The following is a 19,577-nucleotide window of genomic DNA, read 5'->3' as shown; positions in this document are numbered from 1 at the left end:
TACTTTGCCTGTTGTATACCTTTCCACAATACACATACACAACTGTTCCTTTGAAAACAGTAGTTGCTTTCAGTTGTAGGTTCCTGAAGCCCAGCAACTGCCTTTCTGCCCTCATGATCACTGCATCTACATAATACTCTGCAAGCCACCTAGCAGTGTGTGGTGAAGGGTACTTTCAGTACTCTAGCTGATCCCTCCAACCTTTCCAACCTTATTCCACTCGCTGGGTGGGATCATTTTCTGTTCATAATAACACACTAGTACTTGCAGCCTTTTCTTCAACTACTTAACGTAATATCACAATTAATGTCTTGACACTGTTTAGCAATTCCTCACACAAAGAAAATAGCATTGTTAAAATTTTTCCTTTTTGTTTTCTTTATATGAGCTCATGTAATTAATTTCCAAAAGTAACTACTGAATTTCAACTGTCAGTGCAGAATTTTTTCCTCTTAGGTGCTTCGTAAATGCTATGCACTTTGAATATAGTTTTGGATGAAATGTACTGGTACGTACATCAAGTATGCTTAGAATGCATTACAGATGAAGATATTACAAGTAAGAATGAAAATAAAATGTAGGCATATTCTCAATGGAGTGGCCAGTTACACAATGCTCTTTCACATTCTTTACAGAATTTGTGTGCTAATTTCAAGTTGCTTTAATTATGTGAGACTTTTTTTTTTTTTCAGTTGGACTTTCCGGGTGTTACAATCTCTTCTGTGGATGTTGTGTCCAAAGGGGCACCAAGGAATGAATTTGCTACATTTTGGCAAAAGAGTGACATTGATCTGTACAGAGGTCTTGACTTCACACCTCGAGGATCAGTATTTGCCCGTGTCACTCATTTGCAACATGCTCCATTTAAATATATCATAGAGGTGGGTTATTATGTTTAGATCTGTTTTTATGTATTAAATGGTTCAAATGGCTCTGAGCACTATGGGTCATCAGTCCCCTAGAACCTAGAACTACTTAAACCTAACTAACCTAAGGACATCACACACATCCATGCCTGAGGCAGGATTCAAACCTGCAACCGTAGCAGTCGCACAGTTCCAGACTGAAGCGCCTATAACCGCTCAGCCACCACGGCCAGCTTTTATGTATTATAATTTTAAAAATATTAGTTGCTTGTTGCAATTAAAAGCATGAATGTGCTTTTGTACAGTTGTTTGTTAGATGATAATTTTGTTGTAGGGAGATTTATTTTCTTTAAAATTTGTTAGTTACCTATATAGATGGTGTTCTCTTCAATCCTTATCAGAAGCTAAAATGTATTATAAGGTTAAAGGCATTTTGGGGCCTTACAGCTAAAATAATTCATTAAAACAATAAGTGCTTGACCAGTATTAAATACTGTTTTGTGCATGATCAGTTTCAAGATTTTACGTTACAGCTTTAAACTAGTGCTTAAAATGAAGAAGTGAAGCTGAATGTGCTTTTTCTTACCAAATGTAGTGACATATCAAACTTCTTTGCTTTGTTGTCTTGAGCACAAGATCTTAAGTTTGTGCACAACAACTTAAAGTCTGTGTGCATTTGCTGTGACATATAGCTCTTTGCCACCCGTCATCCACTGTGGCATGATGGTTATAGTCACTGGCTGACAATGCCCAGGTCACCAGTTGAATTCCCAACTCCTGCAATTATCAGTAAATGTGTCTGATCCCTGGAAGGTTGTGGGACTTAGAATATTGTAATTTGCTAGAACCTTGCTTGTATGTACAAATAGGAGCACTCTCTGTTGAGGCAGGCTGTTTGGCTCCATCTGTACATTAGTGTGTGCTCAGTAAACATGCTTTCTGTGTGAAGTGTTGATTATTATCAGAGACCCTTCTCTAATAACTGGTACTTCATTTTGTAGTCCATCTGATATACCTTAGTGGATATGTTTGGTATCTGGAACATAGAGATCACCTTGGCTCCAAAAAGGCTGAGCAAATGCTTGTTAGACTGGCCTGTTTGTTCACTGTTCGATCTTATAAGTTATGCTTTTTGAGGTCTAGCTTAGCTGGAGTATGAAATATAAACAATCATATTGGGAATGTGCAAGTATTATGGCATGGCACAAGAGATGAAAACTTATTAAGAGTTAGCAGCAGTGGAGAAGTTTCATGAACATGTAGAATCTCCTCTCAGATAGAAGAATATATCTGATACAATGCATAACCAAGTAAATAAGTAACTATGTAATCTGTCTCTGAAAAAAGAGGAGATATCAAGAATAGGTATATTCATAATAAAAATAAAACAGTATGTCTGGCATGAAATATGGTTTGACAGCCATGATGTAAATAAACACATATATGTAACACAACATGACACCTCACAAGGAAGATTATATGTTGGCCATTAAATCATCCCCCTTGAGGTAAACATAGCACAGTCCATAAAATGTGCTGGGAAATACACACATTGTCCTGATCATGTAGTATGTCCTGGAAAATGTCTGTGGCAAAGCTAGTTGTAGCCATAGTATATCCTTTGGTGGTACTTACTGGAAAACATGAGCAGGTTTGACACAGTTGATAGAGATGGTAGAGTGATTGCCATTTGCTAATATGTCCAGAGTGTGAGCTTTTCATTGTGGGACTCTTGTGTGGACCTATGTTCAGTGGTTAAAATGAGGGTTTCACACCATCTATACAGATGTTTATAGGTCATGATGTATGTAGCTGGGAGGCCTTCTACATTGTGAAGCTTGACAAGGGTGGATCAGTGAAATCTGTTCCCTCAACTGATGAATGAAATCACAATAGTTGTGGTCAGAAAGCTGGAAGGACTGTGTGTCTACAAACTCTCCTGGAATCTGCAGTGCCTTGCCATAAATTGATGAGGAATCCGAGACTGGCTTTTAAGTACTCCTTAGACAAAGTGAAATCGCTGGTGGAGCTATGGTCTGATTTGTTTCATGATACATGAGTATGGCCTTTCAAAAACTGTGGCAGTGTTCTATCATACCATCAGTCACTGGATGGTAGCCTGGGGTATTGTGGTGAACAGTACTGCAAAAGTTGTTGATCTGAGCAAACGGGTCTGATTGAAAATGGTGTTCATAATCTGTGGTGATGTGTAGAGGACAATCAAATTGAGAAATCCAGCTTGAAATAAAATGAGAAGAGAAGGTTTTTGCAGAGATGTTATCAACTGGCAGTTCTTCCAGGCAGCAAATGTAGTGATCAGTCATAATTAAAATATAACACTGACCATTTGATGGAGGAAATGGTCCTATGACATCGATTTGAACTTGGGCAGAATGCGTAATTGTGTCAGTGAAGTCCCCCACTGGTATGTACACTTTACTTCATTTACACTTGACACATATAAAAGTCCATTCTTGCCAGTCTTTTGAATTCTATGCCGAACAAATCACTGCGAGTCTAGGTGAAATGTTAGTCTGATGCCAGTATGACAGAAGTTATGCAAACTGCCAAAGGTGCAGTTTTGGAATGTAGTAGGCAAACATGGAGAAGGTTTCCTAGTTGAGATGTCACAGTAAAATTTAATGTCTGCACTAGGAATATTGACTAATCATAATTCCCAGCTTGATGTATCTGTGGGGAGATTCTGCAGTTCTTGATCAGTCTCTTGTGCCTTGGCAAGTTGAGTGAAATTGATGGCTCTTTAGATGCTGTTGACACAAGAAAGACTTTCAGTTACTATCTTGCCAATTCCTGAAATATACATCTACACCTATACCCTGAAAAACCAACCATGAGGTGCATGGCAGAGGGTGCATCCCATTGTACCAGTTATTAGGATTTCTTCCTATTCCATTCGTATATGGAGTGCGAGAAGAATGATTGTTTAAATTGCTCTGTGTGTCTGCAGTAATTATTCTAATCTTATCTTCATGATCCCTATATGAGTGATATGTAGGGGGTTGTAGTATATTCCTAGAGTAATCATTTAAAGCTGGTTCTTGAAACTTTGTTAACACACTTTCCCACGATAGTTTACATCTATCTTAAAGAGTCTTCCAGTTCAGTTCCTTCAGTATCTCTGTGATACTCTCCCATGAACTGAATAAACATATGACCATTTATGCTACCCTTCTCTGTATACATTCAACATCCCCTGTAAGGCCTATCTGGTATGGGTCCCAAACACTTGAGCAATATTCTAGAACCAGTTGCATGAATGATTTGTAGATTAATTGCACATCCCTGGTATTCTACCAAGAAACCTAAGTCTACCACTTGCTTTACCCATGACTGAACCTGCGCGATCATTCCATCTCATATCCCTACAAAGTGTTACACCGAGGTATTTGTATGAGTTGGCTGATTCCAACAGTGACTCATAGATATTATAATCATAGGATAGTATGTTTTTTTTTGTTTTTTTGTTTTATGAACCGCAAATGTGTACATCTCTGAATATTTAAAGCAGGTTGCAAATCTCTGAACCACTTTGAAATCTTATCAAGTTCTGACTGAATACTTATGTAGCTTCTTTCAGATAGCACCGGTACTTCATTGTAGATAACTGCATCATCTGAAAAAAGCCTAATTTCAATATTAATGTTGTCTGAAAGGTAATTAATATGCAACACAAACAGCAAGGGTGCCAAATCACTTCCCTGGGGCACACCCAAAATTAGTTTTACATCTTACAATGACTGTCCAACCAAGATAACATATTGCATCCTCCGTATCCAAAAGTCCTTAATCCAGTCACAAATTTAACTTGATACTCCATATTATTGTGCTTTTGATAATAAGTGTAGGTATGGTGCTGAGTCAAATGCTTTTTGAAAATCAAGAAAAACAGCATGTAACTGATTGCCTTGATCCAAAGCTTTCAGTATGTCAAGTGGGAAAAGTGTGAGTTGGATTTCATGTGCTTGAAGTGCTTGAAATACCTGCTGGTCAGCATTGAGGAGGTCATTCTGTTTGACATACCTCATTATGTTTGAACTCAGAATAAGTTGAGATTCTATAACAAAGTGATGTCAAGGATATTGGGCAGTAGTTTTGTGAGTAACTTCTACTACCCTTATTGTAGGCAGGTATGACCTGTGCCTTTTCCCAAGAACTTGGCACAGTTTTTTGTTTGAGGGATCTATGATAGATTATAGTTACAAGAGAGGCTAACTCAGCCAAATATTCATTATGGAATCTGACAGGGATTCCATCAGGGCATGGAGCATTGTTCAATTTTAATGATTTCAGCTGTTTCTCAACACTATTGACACAAATAGTTATTTCATTTGTCTCTTCAGTGGTACAAGGATTAAATTGGAGTTATTCTCTGGGTTTCCCTTTGAAAAGGAACTTTTGAAAGTGGAGTTAAGCATTTGAGCTTTTGCTTTGGTGCTCTCAGTTTCATTTCTTGTCTCATTCACTAGGAACTGGACACTAACTTTGGTGCCACTAACAGATTTTACATAATTTCTTTGGGTTGTGTGAAAGATAACTTGACAACATCCTGCTGTGGTAGTCATTGAAGACATCACACATTGCTCTCTTGACAGGCAAACACTTTTCATTCAGCATGTCTCCATCTATAGCCCTACTCTTTGTTTTACACATATTACACTGGAACCTCTGTTTCTTTAGACGTTTATTTACAATGACTGTATACCATAGATGTGCCTTCCCATTGTGAACTTTTCTAGTGGGTACATATCTATCTAGTGCATTGTCAATCATCCTTTTAAACTTGAGCCAGAGCTCCTTTACATGCTCTTGCCCTGTACTGGAAGTTTCAAGTTCCTCGTTGAGATATGACACTACTAATTTTTTATCTAGTTTACTGGACAATATATCTTTCTGGTTGTTTTAGTTGTTCCTTTGTACTTTGATAATCATTTTTGCTACAACTGTGTCATGGTTACAGATACCAGTTTTGATATGGAATCCTTGAAGAGGATCCAATATATTTCCATCATGAGTGGGGTTCCTAGCTATCTGTTCTAGATAGTTTTCAGAAAAGGCATTTAGCGAAGTTCCACAGCATGTCTTATCACATCCACCTTTAACAAAACTGTAATTTTCCCAATTAATCTCAGGTTGATTCCGTATTTCTGGATTTCCGGAAAGCTTTTGACACCGTTCCTCACAAGCGACTTCTAATCAAGCTGCGGGCCTGTGGGGTATCGTCTCAGTTGTGCAACTGGATTCGTGATTTCTTGTCAGGAAGGTCGCAGTTCGTAGTAATAGACGGCAAATCATCGAGTAAAACTGAAGTGATATCAGGTGTTCCCCAGGGAAGCGTCCTGGGACCTCTGCTGTTCCTGATCTATATAAATGACCTAGGTGACAATCTGAGCAGTTCTCTTAGGTTGTTCACAGATGATGCTGTAATTTAGTGTCTAGTAAGGTCAACCGAAGACCAGTATCAGTTGCAAAGCGATTTAGAAAAGGTTGCTGAATGGTGTGGCAGGTGGCAGTTGACGCTAAATAACGAAAAGTATGAGGTGATCCACAAGAGTTCCAAAAGAAATCCATTGGAATTCGATTACTTGATAAATAGTACAATTGTCAAGGCTGTCAATTCAACTAAGTACCTGGGTGTTAAAATTATGAACAACTTCAGTTGGAAAGACCACATAGATAAGATTGTGGGGAAGGCGAGCCAAAGGTTGCGTTTCATTGGCAGGAAACTTAGAAGATGCAACAAGTCCACTAAAGAGACAGCTTACACTAGACTCGTTCGTCCTCTGTTAGAATATTGCTGCGCGGTGTGGGATCCTTACCAGGTGGGATTGATGGAGGACATCGAAAGGGTGCAAAAAAGGGCAGCTCGTTTTGTATTATCACATAATAGGGGAGAGAGTGTGGCAGGTATGATATGCGAGTTGGGATGGAAGTCATTAAAGCAAAGACGTTTTTCGTCGCAGCGAGATCTATTTACGAAATTTCAGTCACCAACTTTCTCTTCCGAATGCAAAAATATTTTGTTGAGCCCAACCTACATAGGTAGGAATGATCATCAAAATAAAATAAGAGAAATCAGAGCTCAAACAGAAAGGTTTAGGTGTTCGTTTTTCCCTCGCTCTGTTCGGGAGTGGAATGATAGAGAGATAGTATGATTGTGGTTCGATGAACCCTCTGCCAAGCACTTAAATGTGAATTGCAGAGTAGTCATGTAGATGTAGATGTAGATGTAATTGTTGGATGATTTAAGCCTCCACTGATGATTAAGTATGACTGGGGAACTTACGTACAAGTGAACTGAGGTTTCCTCTGAAGTTTTTGGTTACATCAGGAGATGAGTCTGGTGGGTGATAGAAGGATCCAATTATCGTTTAATGCCCACCTCTGATATTGAGTCTTGCCCAAACAATCTCACATGCAGCTGCAATTTCTCCCACAGTGGGTCTGAGTTTCTAGCTTACTGTGGATGTTCCCTCTGAAGTTCTTGGTTACATCAGGAGATGAGTCTGGTTTGCAACGGAAGGATCCAGTTATCATTTAATGCCCATTCCTGATACTGAGTCTTGCCCAAATAATCTCACATGCAGTTGCAATTTCTACCTCGGAGGATTTGAGTTTCATGTTTACTGCAACAAGTACTTTATTTTACAGGTCTGTCTTGATCACACAGTTTTTTTACACTTCCCTATTACCAGTTTTGGTTACTGCCATCTTCAGATCATAAAATATTCTGATGTAGTCTCAACCTCAAACTAAACATGTAGGTAGATAGTAAGTAAAATTTGTGTGATTAAGATGGACCTGTAAAATAAAGTTTCAAAAATATGATCACAAACTTATTTTCGGACTGTATGTCTTCAATTGATAAGCAACATGTACATCAACACCATTTCTCATTTGCCTATTCTTTCGATATACACTTGAAATTTTCCCCAAAAATTTCACTGCTATCAATTTCAGGTATATGTCTGGCATTTGTGCTAAACTGAGTGATGAATACCAGCTGCTTAAGTTGGAGAGGCAAGCAATAGTTATCGTTTTGATGGATGCATAAGTGAGTGATTTATGAGCTGTGAAAACAGCAAACTCTCTAGCTTTCAGTTGTGGGCAAAAGTACCTGATAGCCTTCTAGAGAGTGAGGAGTTCTCTGTCGTATTCTGCCCACTTTGGCTGTAATAGAGACAGCTTGTGTGAGTAAAAATCCTGTGGCTGCCATGTGCCATCATGGAGTTGCTGTAATGCTGCATTGATAGCTATTTGGCTCACATCCACAACTAGTGAATGGGGTGCATCAAATTAAGGGTGAGCAGGGGGTGCTGCGTCCACTATTCTCCTCTTTGTCATGTTGAAGACACAGCTCATGGCAGCTGTCCACTGAACTCGTGAGTTGCCTTTGATTTTCAGACCAGTGAGTGCTGCAGTCAGCAGAATTTGTAGCTAGGCCAAGCATGACAGATGTCAATGCTAGAAGTTGAGCATGCCAAGGAAGCAATGTAATTCTCTATCAGTATTTTGTAAAATGGCTTCCACTTTTTCAGGTAATGGTAGTGAGCCCATAGATGAAGTCTGGTGCCCTAGGAAGTTGCGTTGTGACTGATCAAATACGCCCTTAGCTGTGTTCAGAGTCATGCTATACTGTTCTAATTGCCTGAATACTTCAGTTGAGTGGTGTTTGTGGTGATCCACAAAGGACAAAAAGACAAGAATGTTATCCAAGTATGTAAAACAGAAAAGATGACTGAATCAATGAATCTTTGTCATGGTTACACAGCATTCTGCAGGCCAAATGTCATGAAAAGTCTCTCAGTTAACTCAAATGGGCTGATGATGGCTGTCTTTAGTATATCTTCTTCCACCACTGGGATCTGAGTGAATGTTTTAGTACAGTTGAGAACATTGAGTAAGGTTGCACCACATACAGCATAATTATAATCACATGTCAAAGGCATTGGGTAGTGATCTTGCACTGTGCACATTGAGTGCACTATAGTCTCCTGGACTCCATGCACCACACTTCTTTGGCACAAAATGCAATGGAGACAACCATGGGCTATTCGATAAATGAATAATACCCTCTTTGAGCATGGCATTAAATTATGCCTTCACAGGGAGATAAACATCTGATTCTACACAATACAGGCAATGCATCAGTGGTTCTAATATGATGTATTTTATGTACTGTTTTGTGACATATGTCTTTACACACTCAGGAAGTCATGAAAAAGGCTGGAAATTGCTGCTATAATTCCACATACTCACCCCTGGCTGCTTGCACAGTCTTGGCTATGTACACTGCTGTGCTATGTCAGAAACCTAAAGCTGTCAGGCCAGTGATGCTGTCAATGATTTGCTCATTCCCCATGTCTGGTAGCAGGTGGTAGTGTGCTGGGAAATCATCTCCAATGATGGGTTGTGTGATTATGAAATTCCATGTACGGAGATGACACAGCTGGAGGTCTAATTCCATTCACTGTGTACCTTATGTCAGCACAATCAGCACAGAAGAGTTGTTCACTGCAGACAAGCAGAACATGGTTAGAGGTCAATTGCCATGTAGTAGGATTCATGGAAATATACATAAATCTGGTCCAATTTCCACTAAATACTTCCAGCCTGACTTTTAATCACTTATAAAAAGATGCTGTGTTTGTGCACAGCAATTGGATGATGCATCTGTCTGCTGCTACATGAAGCTTTCACTGCACTGATGTGGGTGGGGATCATCACATCCATTATCTTGTCACCCAAGTCAGCCACTGCATTCAGGGGCATCTGAGTTTGTGGAGCTGTTATTATCATTACTTGTGGAGGTAGCTGAGTGCTCCATAATGCATGTAACAAGTTGTTGGCTACAATGCAGCTGTCGACTATGCTCCTAAAGCCCCTTAGATACTGCAGTGGCTTCTGGTTGCTGATATCTTCCTGAGTCAAAACTTGCCTGATGTGCTATCCTTGAGATGCCAACATACTATGGATCAATTTTGCCCTCAGTGTCTCATAGGAGTTTGTTGTATGTGGTGTGGTTATTCCATCTCAATCTCTACAACATACTGATGGTCTAGTTCACTCACCACTATCACAAACTTCAAGGAATCTGTTGTTGACTCCTGCATAATGAAAACCAGCTTCTGTTTTGCAAACCGAATCATAGGAATGTGTGTCCAGAAAGGTGGTTATCATGTGCCAGTCTGGATACTTATGGTTTTGTCACGTCCAGCGTATCAGCTATGGTACAAAGCTTGAGTTCCTCCTGTGCTGCAGTGCAGGTTAGATCACATTGGAGTCACCATCTTCTGGGCTGGCTACTTTATCTACTGTCTGACCTTATAAGTTGCATGTGTTGAGGTCATTGTACAAAATATAAACACTTATACATGGAACAAACCAGTTTTATTGCATGTACAGAAAACAGAAACTTATTAAGACTCAGCAGTTTTATAGGAGTTTTACAAACATGTAGTGTCTTCTCTTGAAATACAAAAACAGTGGTAATTTAGTGCATAAACAAGCAACTAAGTAACTCAGGAATATATATCTGGAAAACAACAGATAACAAGTCTAAGAATAAGCATATGCCAAGTAGAAATAAAACAGCACATCCGGCACCAGGTGCAAAAAATGTTTTGACAGCTGTATTCTAAATAAAGACAGACAGATACACACACACACACACACACACACACACACACACACACACACACACACCAGTGCACACACACACACGTGTGTGTGTGTGTGTGTGTGTGTGTGTGTGTGTGTGTGTGTGTGTGTGTTGGCACACAATGAAAGCTGTATTCTAAATAAAAACAGACAGACACACACACACACACACACACACACACACACACACACACACACACACACACACACACATCAGTGCACACACACGCGTGTGTGTGTGTGTGTGTGTGTGTGTGTGTGTGTGTGTGTGAGTATGTTGGCACACAATGAAACTGCACATGGAGGACTGTAATCTCAATTGCTAAAAGTTGTTGTCTTCACAGGCACAAAGCCAAATACAAGCAGTACATTCCTCCTGTTACTTGCATTATAAAGATACCTGTGGATATGGAAGTATTGGTGAGTCAGTTGCAATCAGCAATCCATTAGTGTTTTTGGATAGGTTGCCAAGGATCCAATAAAATGGCTAAAGGCACTCAACTATGTTGCTAAATGCAGCAGGTGGATTGACATGACGTACCTTGCCAGTATCTACTTTTAATTGCTTGGTACAGTCCAGCACTCTTTTGAAAATTATGAGGAAAGGTTCAAAACTTACAACAGTAAGGAAACATCTGATGATAGCCAGAAGTGGGACTGTATAGCCAAAGAGTAACTGAAGAATAAATCCCAGTGACTGGTAGTGATAACAGAGTCATATATATACATACTTTTGATACTCTGTCACTAACTGAACCTGAATATGATGGATTTCACCAAGTGAACCTGAATATGATGGAAGGTAACAAAACTTCACTCCTTGGAGCAACTATTTAATAGAAATAGAGTCAATGATGGTCTAGAAGAAGTAAGAGCCATTATAGATTTTGCAGCCCTTTGCCAAGTTTCTGTTGTGAGAGTCTTCCTCAGAATGTGCTCCTACTACAAATGCTTTGTCAACATTTTCAGTTGCAAGGGCTAGCCACTGCAAGAACTGCTAGACAGAGACACCAAACTCTCTTGGTATGTGAAGCAAGAAAGATCTTGCTTGTTTCTTGAAGAAGTGCTGACATCTTCACCAGTCCTGGCATCTTTTTTTATGGTAATGCCAGATGGAACTGCACTGTGCTGCAAGTGGTTATGGGATAGGTACAGTTCTAATACAAATCCAGAAAGTGCTGAAGAGTGACTGCTTATGCCTCCAGACCACTCTCCAAGTTCAAGAAGAAATACTCTGTGATTGAAAGAGAATGTCCTGCAATTGTTTGGGGAATCAGTAAGTTCTTATCCTATAAATATGGTTGACCATTCAGGTTTGTAACCAATCAGCATTCTTTAAACTGTCTGACATACCTGAAGTGCAGTCTGACATGACTGAAGAACTGATCAAGATGACTGGAAAAATGGACACTGAAGCTTCAAGAATACATCATCACAGTTATATACATAATTGACGCAAACACAAGGATGCTGACTGATTTTCATGGAATCCATTGCAGGAACATAACAGCACTGATGATACTCCATTCTTTGCAGTTAATCAAAGGAAAGGTTCAACTTTACTGAAGACCATAGATGCCTTAGAGACAGAGAAAGCTATCATATGGATAATTTAGATTAATAGATGGAAGATAGTGTGTAAGTACGAGGGTTGTTTTTTTAAGTAAGGGCCATTTTTATTTTTAAAAAAGATACAAATACTTTTGTAAAAAAGCTTTTATTTTCTGATTCTACACACTTTTACCTATTTTCCTACATAGTTGCCTTGTTTATTTAAGCACTTGTCATACCGTACAACTAAGTTTTTAATTCCCTCTTCAAAGAATTCGGCCGCCTGCTCCGGCAGCCAAGAGTTCACGGCCGCTTTCACTTCATCGTCGTCATTGAAGCGCTGCCCGCCAAGATGGTGTTTCAGGTACCAGAAATGTGAAAATCGCCAGGAGCAAGGTCAGGGCTGTATGGTGCATGGTCCAAAACTTCCCAGCCAAAAGAATCAATCAAATCCCGAGTCTTTTGGGAGGTGTGAGGCCTAGCTTTATCATGCAGGAGCAAAATTCCTTTTGTCAGCATGCCACGCCTTTTGTTTTGAATTGCTCTGCGGAGCTTCTTTAGAGTTGCACAGTAGGCATCTGAGTTGATTGTCGTTCCTTGTGGCATAAAGTCCACTAGCAAAACACCGCACCGGTCCCAGAACACAGTTGCCATAATCTTGGGCTTTGACAGCGTCTGTTTGGCTTTGACCTTGACGGATGAGGTTGTGTGTCGCCATTCCATCAATTGTCGCTTGCTTTTGGGAGTGATATGGGATACCCATGTTTCATCTCCAGTGACAATTTGACTCAACATGTCATCCCCTTCTTCCTCGTAACGAATGAAAAAGTCCAATGAAGTGGCAAATCTCTTCCCTTTGTGGTCCTCTGTTAGGAGTCTGGGTACCCACTGAGAACACAGTTTCTTAAAGTTTAGGTTTTCAGACACAATTTTGTACAAAACCGATCTTGAAACTTGTGGAAATTCCAAAGAAAGAGTGGAAATTGTGAATCTTCTGTCCTCACGAATCTTTGTTTCGACTGCAGCCACCAAATCATCAGCCACCTTCACTCATTGCATTCAAGCCATAAACCTCTGTTAACTGACGATGAATTTCTGCAGCTGATAGGCTTCTCGCGGTCAAAAAACGTATCACTGACTGTATCTCACAAGTGGCAGGCGATTCAATAATCGTAAACATTATGTAGTAGCACAGCGATGCGTACACGTCAGCTACAGAGCTGCAACTTGCATCAGTGTGAACGGGAAGGATGCCGGCAAGTGGCGCGGTGTCTTGTTGTGGCGTCCGTGTGAACAAGGGGACTATATGCACGAACGGCCCTTACTTAAAAAACAACCCTCGTAATGATGACCTAATAGAATGGAAATGGTTGCTCATTTGCTCAGCTTACTGACAGCCAATCAAACTTAAATATTGTTGTGACATGATTAAGACATCAGAGATAGGGGTAGATCATTTATGGAAGCAGAATAAGATGTCGACCTGTCTGACAGCCACTACATAAACCACTATAGGGAGTGACAGTGACAGAACCATGTGCTTCATTTACTCCCAGTACTTCCAGCATCAATTCCTCCTGCAGTGGCTCCATGTCACTGGATTAGAACTGACCTCTTGGTGAGGTTTCCTGATTGAAAAGTTGCACAAATTATTAATAGTGTGCACTGATTATTTCACCCACTACACTGTCACCAAGGCTACAAGAACTGCTGAAATTCTGGAAATTTCGTGGTTTCTTCTCAAAGACATAATTTGGAATTCTGGAACAGCACATACAATGATTTCTGGTTATGGAAAAGAGGCAGGCAGGGAAGATGTCAGAAGTAATTTAACAGTAGAATGATGTCTATGGAAAGACTGCTGCACACCAACCAGAGATGACTGACAGCACAGAATATTTTACAAATTTATTGGCAGATATGCTCTAAATCAGGCCTAGCCAAACAGTGCTCTGTGAGCATGAGTGCTGTGGCTGCACTCTTGCCTAGTGCTCCAATCACAGTGGTGATTTGAGCTGACATCTGAGGAGGAAGAAGAGCAAGAAGGCTGCAGCCAGACACCACTAGAGAAAATCTGTCACCTTGTCAGACACCTAGCTGTTTGCTGACAATAATACTTGAATTAAATTAGATTTACATTCTTCATTATGTATACTTGTACAGAAAAAAGTGGAGAAGCTTCAACATTCAGTGTTGAATGGGAATTGCATTACATTTTGTATCATTTGAAGGCCACACAATGAGCTTAATGTATCATCACAACACCAGCCACACGAACAATAGGAGCCACTTTTCTTCTGATGAACAACAGTGGATGCTGGCTGAGCTGAAGGCAGCCATTAGGGGAGAAAGCTGAGTCAAGGTTAAGTAGGTTGGTGCCAAAATTTTGTGTGGTCGACATCAGCAATTATTTGAATTCATTTGGCAACCGACAAGATTCAAGCTATCTGTCTGTAGAAAAACCAGCCAAATTTGCACTTAGAATCATTACAAATATTGGGAGAGATAAATCAGTAATTTGACATAATTTACATATTTTTATTCAATAATGTATTAGGGAATAATGTTCTGGGATAACTCATGGTTAACAAAAAAGTCATCATTACTCAAAAATGTGCTGTAAGTATAGTATGTGGTGCTCACTCATGATCATCTTGTAGATATCTGTTTAAGGAGTTGAACATTCTGACTACTGCTTCACAGTATATTTATTCCCTTCTGAAGTGTGGTGTAAATAATCCTCTGAAGATCAAAAGGAGCAATGATGTACATAATTACAATACCAGAAGACAAAGTGTTGTTCTTTATGACACGTTAAGGTCATTTTTAGCACAAAAAGGTGTGCACAATGCTGCAACAAAAGTTTTTGATTACTTATCCAGTGATATAAAATGTCTGACAGACAGCAAAGTGAAATTTGAAAACAAATTGAAGAAGTTTATCCTTGAGAACTCCTTCTATTCTGCAAAAGAATCTATATTGCTGTAACGTATAAAAGTTGGTAGGTATGTATTACTGCCTCACATTTGCATATTAAAAACAGAAACTTATAAATGTTCAACATGAGTGGGATCAAAAGTATGGCAGCACTGCCAAAACATGAAGGATGTGCATCACATGGCATGCCCACTGTCGGTATCTGATAACGGAAGATCAGTTGAAGTAGTTCAGTGAGTGGTGGCAGCCATGTTTGAGTCAGTTGCTGTATGTATTGTCTGAAAGTGTGGAAGGCCAGTTCGAGCACCCTAATAGTATGTTTAGCAAACACAAGCAACCTGTGTGGATCAAGAGTGAAGTGGCATGTGGTCAGAGTGCACAACAATTTTTCCATCTGGCAGTGGATCCCAACGTGCATTATAACAGTACACATTGCCACATGGCAAACCCCATGCAGGAGCTCCTGTATACATGGGGGTGGGAGGTATTGGAACACCACTGTTTTCACCTGATATGAGCCCGTGCTATCGAACTGTTTACCAAAGTGAATGTATCTCTTCATGGCACTTGCTACAACACAAGAGAAGACATTGTCCATACCATAGGATAGTCCTTGAGAGACACTGACAGAGATAGATGCACTGACAGTGTATGCTGCCTTCCATCTCTTGGGGAGGGAGGGAGGTATGTGATCCAGATGTGGAGCAGTTACATTGAGGGAATCTAATACAGGAAATGTCTGTCAGTAACATCTGGTATGAATTATAAACATGTTGTCACTACTTTTTATCCGACCCATGTATTTAGAAAATAATTTGCAATGTGAATGTAAAATGACTCATTTCACATCATTACAATTTATAGTGCAACTACTCAATGTAATATGAAACTAATGAACTAACTAACAGCTTCAAGTTCATGACAGGGAATATTTCCAAGAAGTCCAGGCAGTCATTTGTGAATGAAACATGTACAGCTATGTTTCAGTAATTGAAACATTTCACCCTGAGTTCTCATTCAGATTTCAACAGCTATACAACTGAAAACTGATTTCGATTTATATGTTAGACTATTCTTGCTTTTGACTGCTGATGTACGTCATTACTTTCAAATCAACCTGCTAGACATACACTGTAGCAACCACCTCAATGACCTGTTTGCCTAGCACCAGGATTTACAAGACTCTTATGAGATTTTACCTCAAGAGCAGTATATTTGTCTGCACAGACAAGTTGCTAAAGTTGTTTCAACATTTGAGTCAACACATGCATGCAGATTTACTGTTTTTCTGTTATGAAAGCGTTGAAGTCCCACAAACATTCTGGTTTAACTGATTTTAGTCTGGGTAATTTCATATGTTTGACAGTATCATAAATAATAGTTCCAGAGTATTACCTCTTCTAAAATCTAAGTGTGTAGAAGTTTATAAACCTCATATTTTAATGTCAAACAATGGAAAATCCAGACTGGAATAATGGCAATGAAAAGGATAGATTACTACTACGACTGTACAGGGCACTACACACTGAAGTTTGAATAGCTTGGCTCGAGCCCCCATGTGCTGTGGCATGAAAATATACAGGGTGAAAAGTATTTAAACCAACAAACTGTGAGTGGTTGTAGGGGACATAAAAACAAATATTTTTCCCTAATGTCATTTTTTCCTATGAGGATTATTTAAACTGGCAGAGGAAGATTTCTCTGGTGGCAAATTAATTAAACCAACAAAACAAATTGAGGAAGCTGTCTTGCAGCATATGGAGCAGATCCTTCAATCAGCACTTATGCAATTGCACGTAACATGGGGACAAATCATATGAATGAAAGAACAGTCCTTCGAGAGCAATTGTTACGTCCATTTCACTTATAGTGTGACCAAAACCTGAAACCAGTTGATTATCCACCCAGAGCACAGTTTTTGCAGTGGTACCCAGAACAGTGTGAAATGCATCCTACACTTCCATCCTCTGTGTTGTTTACCAGTGAAGCAATGTTTGGGTGTGATGGAGTCTTCAACATGCACAGTTTACATGTTTGGATTGAGGATAACCCACATGCCACAGTTATTAGCACTCATCAGGTGCAGTTCTTCATTAATGAGTGGTTGATGTTGTTGGGGACTGTTTAATTGGGCCGTATCTGCTACCTAGGCCATTAAATGGCAGGCACTACTACAATTTTCTCACCTGAGCATTGCCATAATTGCTGGAAGACATCCTGCTCCCTACAGGACAACGCTTGTGGTTCCAACATGACAGGGCACCGGGACATTTCAGTCCTCGTGTGTATCGATTCCTGGACCGACGGTTCCCAGAAATGTGGTTTGGCAGAGGTGGTCCTGTATCATGGCCAGCTTGATCCCCATATATGTCCCCTCTGGACTTTTTTGTGTGGGGAGAGATGCACAACCTTGTTTAGGCAACTCCTGTTGCATCAGAAGAGGAGCTGGTTCCTTGGATAGTAGCAGCAGCAGGAACAATTCTGGATACTCCTGGGGTTTTTGCCCATGTCAGACAGAACATGATCTGACAGTGTAACCTTTGTTTACGTGTCAATGGAGGCATTTTTGAAAATCTACTTTCATTGAAATTGGGTTGTGTTAATGTGTCGTCTCTTGGTCATAAAAAGATGGAAAAGTGTTTGTTGGTTTAATTAATTTGCTGCCAGAGAAATCTTCCTCTACCGATTTAAATACTCCTCATAGGAAAAAATGACATTAGGGAAAAATATTTGTTTTGACGTCCCCTACAACCTACCAGAGTTTGTCAGTTTAAATACTCTTCACCCTGTATATATTTGTTACACTCAGATTAATTGAGTGGCCCAGAGATAGGGCTGGTCTTAAAGTTTGACTACATTTTTCGTCATAGGTTGCCAGCTCACACCTGTCATCAATTCAGTTTTTAAGCTGAAGTAAATTATAACAAAACCATGCAGGCAGGTATTTAAAATATTGAGTCACTCACATTGATTTATAATTTGAACAAGTAGTTTATTTTTCTTCAATATATTCACTAAACACTTAAAGTGCAGTCTGAGGGGCTCTTACATAAGGGTGGCCATTAATAACTGATGCTACAACACTTCACTATAAAATTCATATGTCCTGATCATGGCACTCAACAGCCTGTTCACAATTCACAAAATACACTTTTGTCTGCTGTCCTAAACCACTATATTGCACTCCACTTGATTGCTTCCGAACATTGCTACATACATACTTGTCCCTGAACATGGCTACCAACTCACTACTACCCACCAGCTGTGCTCAAAAATGGCTGTCCTATCCACCCTCGAAATGACCGCCTAACTCAAAATAATGTTTCACAAAAATTATGAATATTCTAAAGGTAAACACAAAAACACATATGATATATTGATAAATATGGAAATTTTCTGGGAAATAACAATGTAAGGTCCAATTTTCTGTAAGTGCCACCATCTTTTCGCAAGTAATGTTCTTGTGGCCTGATATTGCTTTTCCCAGATTTTTGATACTTAACATAAATAAACAAATAAATATACATACTTAATTATTCATCTACCTCTTTCAACTTTAGAATGCTGCCACTAGTTTTGTCTCCTTAGATTTATTTATTACCAAAAACACAGTTTCTCTCAATCAGATCCCATATTCCAACCTCTCATTCAAAAATGGTACAGATTATTGGCTATGATTGCTCAATGCAGCTCTACTAGCCACATCCGTAAACACTTTGTTCATATTAATCGGCCAAAGCATTGCCGAAATATTAGCTTTTGACCTTTCATAAATTTACAATTTTTAAGACAACAATAACTTTTAAAGTATTGTATATTTTTGTGGTGTGTCTAGATAATTTAGCTTTATATATTCTTCTGTCCATGAGTGCCAACTTGTACCTCTGTGTCACTTAGTTTTGTTTTTATCAATTTTTCTCTGGCATATAAATTTCTCCAAGTGCACAAACACGGGCATATGATCCTGTGCCAAGTGCTCAGGTTTTTCCAAGGCCACATAAATGCTAGCTGCTTGCCATGGCCCTATAGCAACCTCCAGACATATGCTCTGCTGCAGGAAACTGCCACTTTAATCTTCCCCCCCCCCCCCCCCCCCACAGCTTTTACGCTCACTCTGCTCACCGTATAGAGGAGATGCTAAGTCACAACTTAATGTTAAATAGGTGTCTGCAAAGCTTTTTGTAGTACTACTCTTTGTATTAACATGAGCTACTGTACTTAGTTAATGAAGTAATACGAGTCACTGATTTGGCAGAAAAAACCACATGAGATAATATTCTGGTTATGAAAATATGCTATAATATTCATGTCTTAGAAATAGTTGCACTGTTTCATGGAGTGCAAATCTTGGCCAGCCCTGCCCTAGATGTATGTTGACCTCCAGTAGAGAGACTGAGATGTGGTACTACCTGTTGTGACCTTCACATACAACACTTCAAAGCAAGACACTACATGATTAATGCATTTTTTTTCCTTTTCTATGGATGAGACACTGAAACAATAGTGGATACATTGTTCTGCTCCATTCTAACACTGCTGAAGATA

At 39.5% G+C, this 19,577-nt stretch overlaps 1 protein-coding gene across 1 annotated transcript in view; it reads left to right on the top strand.

Annotated features, from left to right (window-relative positions):
* The window catches only part of LOC126236773 (phenoloxidase 1-like), a 275,588-nt gene that overhangs the window by 236,622 nt on the left and 19,389 nt on the right, over window positions 1-19,577 (top strand). Inside the window, exon 10 of the mRNA XM_049946348.1 lies at window positions 693-881. Within this exon, the coding sequence (XP_049802305.1) occupies window positions 693-881 (189 nt within the window). The remainder of the gene's footprint in view (window positions 1-692; window positions 882-19,577) is intronic.

This window comes from Schistocerca nitens, chromosome 2 (genome assembly GCF_023898315.1).
Source record: "Schistocerca nitens isolate TAMUIC-IGC-003100 chromosome 2, iqSchNite1.1, whole genome shotgun sequence".
NCBI classification, from domain to species: Eukaryota; Metazoa; Arthropoda; class Insecta; order Orthoptera; family Acrididae; genus Schistocerca; species Schistocerca nitens.
The sequence above is the reverse complement of the archived record's forward strand: the minus strand, read 5'-3'. Positions and strand labels throughout refer to the sequence as shown.